The sequence below is a fragment of the Apis dorsata genome, unplaced genomic scaffold (assembly GCF_000469605.1).
Source record: "Apis dorsata unplaced genomic scaffold, Apis dorsata 1.3 scaffold_867, whole genome shotgun sequence".
Classification (NCBI taxonomy): Eukaryota; Metazoa; Arthropoda; class Insecta; order Hymenoptera; family Apidae; genus Apis; species Apis dorsata.
In genome coordinates, this window is record NW_006263987.1 from 97,603 (window position 1) to 100,449 (window position 2,847).

General features: G+C 48.0%; 1 protein-coding gene across 6 annotated transcripts in view; it reads left to right on the plus strand.

Annotated features, from left to right (window-relative positions):
- Positions 1 to 2,847, plus strand: part of LOC102676797 (transcription factor collier) — a 124,871-nt gene that overhangs the window by 70,659 nt on the left and 51,365 nt on the right. For all 6 annotated transcript variants that reach the window (XR_004151543.1, XR_004151544.1, XM_031514048.1 and 3 more), the window contains one exon: positions 1,142 to 1,197. Coding sequence is in view for 4 of the 6 variants with exons in the window: in XM_031514048.1 (XP_031369908.1) it covers positions 1,142 to 1,197 (56 nt within the window). In the remaining 2 variants the exon portion in view is untranslated. The remainder of the gene's footprint in view (positions 1 to 1,141; positions 1,198 to 2,847) is intronic.

The following is a 2,847-nucleotide window of genomic DNA, read 5'->3' on the forward strand; positions in this document are numbered from 1 at the left end:
CGGAAGCCACGAGGGTGTCTGTCCAAAATACTCCCCGGGATTACCATCCCTCCCGCGCAGCCCTCCGCACGCTGTTTCGAAAACTTGCTTCCGAACCGCGGAATGCGATATAAACATCGAGGCTGGTTGTTCGACCACCGATAACGGATATAACCAATAACCAAGCACGGTAATACGGACGGAGCTCGATCGCGCGACAAAATTGCTCGTTCCACCTAATAAACTAGAACCGCTAGCGCACCACTAGCGCGCCGGGTAATAACGAATCAACCTGTCTCTAATGGATGTAATTTCGTATGATTAAAATATCCGAGGTAAATTTTGCGTTTCCCATTATTCGCAGCGTAAATTTCTTATCCGCGTCTCTCTCGATGCGATAATGGAAAGATGGAGGGGAGACGATTTTCCCTCGATTCGTAATCTCTCGATCCGAGGAAAGGTCGGAGCGGATTTTACGAAACCTTACGAAACCGAACTCCGTAGAAATAATTAACGCGCTACACGTACGAGAATTTGCCTCGCCGCGATGACTCGTTGCACAGCGATCTGGTTGGCGAGGTCGGCCGAGTACGAAGTACGGGCTGGGCCCATGCAAAAACAACGGAGATTGTGCATACGTCCCCGGGGATGCGATCAAGCCGCTTACCTCGTCGTCCACCTTAAATGCTCCTTAATATGTAAGTTTTTCTGGAACAGTCCCTTTCAGCGGCGCCGAACTTGTCAGAATTTGGACTCGTTTCCGTATTCGTCGTATTCCATGCACATCCGTCCGCGGATGCCTGCGCGCAACGCTCTTAACTTAATGGGCCTTCTTACCGAATCGATGAAAAACCCACGGGGTAAATTGAATAAAGAGCAGCAGTAGTCTTTATATCAGCGTACGAAAAAAACTGCTACTCGATACTGCTTTCGGTTCCAAAAAGGGCGTAACTATTTATCTTTTCAACCTGTGTAAGACCGTCTTTCCTACCCTCGCCTTTTGGCATACGCTTATCGCGATATGCATCGACGTTGTCAACCGAATTGGTATTCCGAGAGGTTATTTTTGCAGAGAACGATCCTTCTCTTTCTTCCCTCATAATATATACATATGCCTTTTATATACCTTTTATTCACCCGCGGTATATCTTCATTGTTGCAGGTGTTAGGCAGGTACAGGACATCTACGTGAGGCTCATCGACTCTGCGACCAAACAGGTAAGAAACGAACGTCGTTTCATTCGTTATCCCCTCTCACGATACTTTAATCGAGCGATACGATTAAGCGATCGCGATTTTCCTTTCCTCTCTCTCTCTCTCGTTTCCGCGCGATGAAACACTCGGAAAATAGGCCGAGCGACGCGTTCCCGCCGCTCGAAGTATTATCATCCTCGCTACAAGCACTTAATTTTCCGGGGGGTTGATTCCTACCCCTCGAGGAAAGCGGCGACCGCCGCACGTCTGCCCCATCCTGTTATCTGCGCCACGTGGCCAACCCTGCGCGCAGTCCGCGAACCACGTGTTCCCGACGACCCTGTACACAGGGCCGTAGATCCTGGCGCGGCGATAGGGCGCAAAGAAGGATCATAACCTTCGAGCAAACGCAAATACGCGAGCGGCCTGATCGCCACCCGCGATAAGTCTTTTACTTCGTTCGATCAACCTTTCTCCGAAACGCTTTTCGCCTTTAACCCACGGACTAGATGAAACGAGCGGATTATATCGTCCATCGCGAACAAACGATTTCTCGTCCAATAAAGTTTTTTTCTTTCTTTCCCTTGAAGTGTTTTGGAACTTGGACATGTTCCATTCTTTTTCAGATTTTGCACGCGGTTTTGTACGATCTCGGAGGGTCCCGCGTCTGTTTCCGCGCGCGGCAGGGTATACCCACTTTCTTGAATTATTTTGTTTCGTGTCGCGACCCTACCTTGTCTAAGTACCTATAGGTACTTGCACCATTTTAGCAGATTAAATCATCTTGGGGTTGGTCGGTTACGGAGGTAAGAAGAGCAGTAGGGAGAAGAAGAAAGAGGCGGCCGAGTACGAAGGAAGGTTGGGGAAACAGAGAGCCGATGTTAGTTTTAGCTGATTAAATTACTAAGCCGTGGTGGCCTTGCGCCGGCAGAGACCGTTCTTCAATTCGCGATCCATTCCTTTTATTAATCGGATCCGGAGTTGAATCGTGAGGTTGAATATCTTTCGTGACGGATCAGTTATCTACGCGTTAATCTACCATTTAAAACAGCGGAAAGAAAGAGAGAGAGATCGTGTAGAATTTTTAACGGATAATTTTAATGAAAGATCGTTTATACCCTTTTTCGAGAAAGGATTATTCATTCGGAGAAAAGCGCCGAGGAACGGTCGTTTTTATTTCTATATCCGAGATCCGATAGAAATATATAAAAAATGTAAGTGGACGGGCGGAGAGGTACGGTGGAAACATCGGTAAGAGAATGAAACGGAATCTTGAACGGAGTAAACGTCTCGATAGCGATTCTCCGGCCCCCGATTGTCCACGGAGGAAAAGAAAAGCGGAAGTGATAGATGCCGGGATACCCTTTCCGCCTCTATAGAGGAATCGTGCCGGTAAAGGGAGTAGAAAGTTGGATGGGGAGGGATAGGATCGAAAACGAGAAAGCTGCAATTTATACATCAAAGCCTCGATTGAACGCGTCTCCTCCATTCTGGCAAAGCGAGAGGAAGACATACAGACACGAGAATCGATATATATATTTACTCTGCCCGTGTATGGAGTTTCGCGAAACAACTCGTACGAAGTGTTTAGCAAATCTGGGTTGATGTGTTCTTACCGCGTATCGTGTCCTGCAAAATTTACAAATGCCCGCAGTCCTCCCCCCTCCCCCCCCC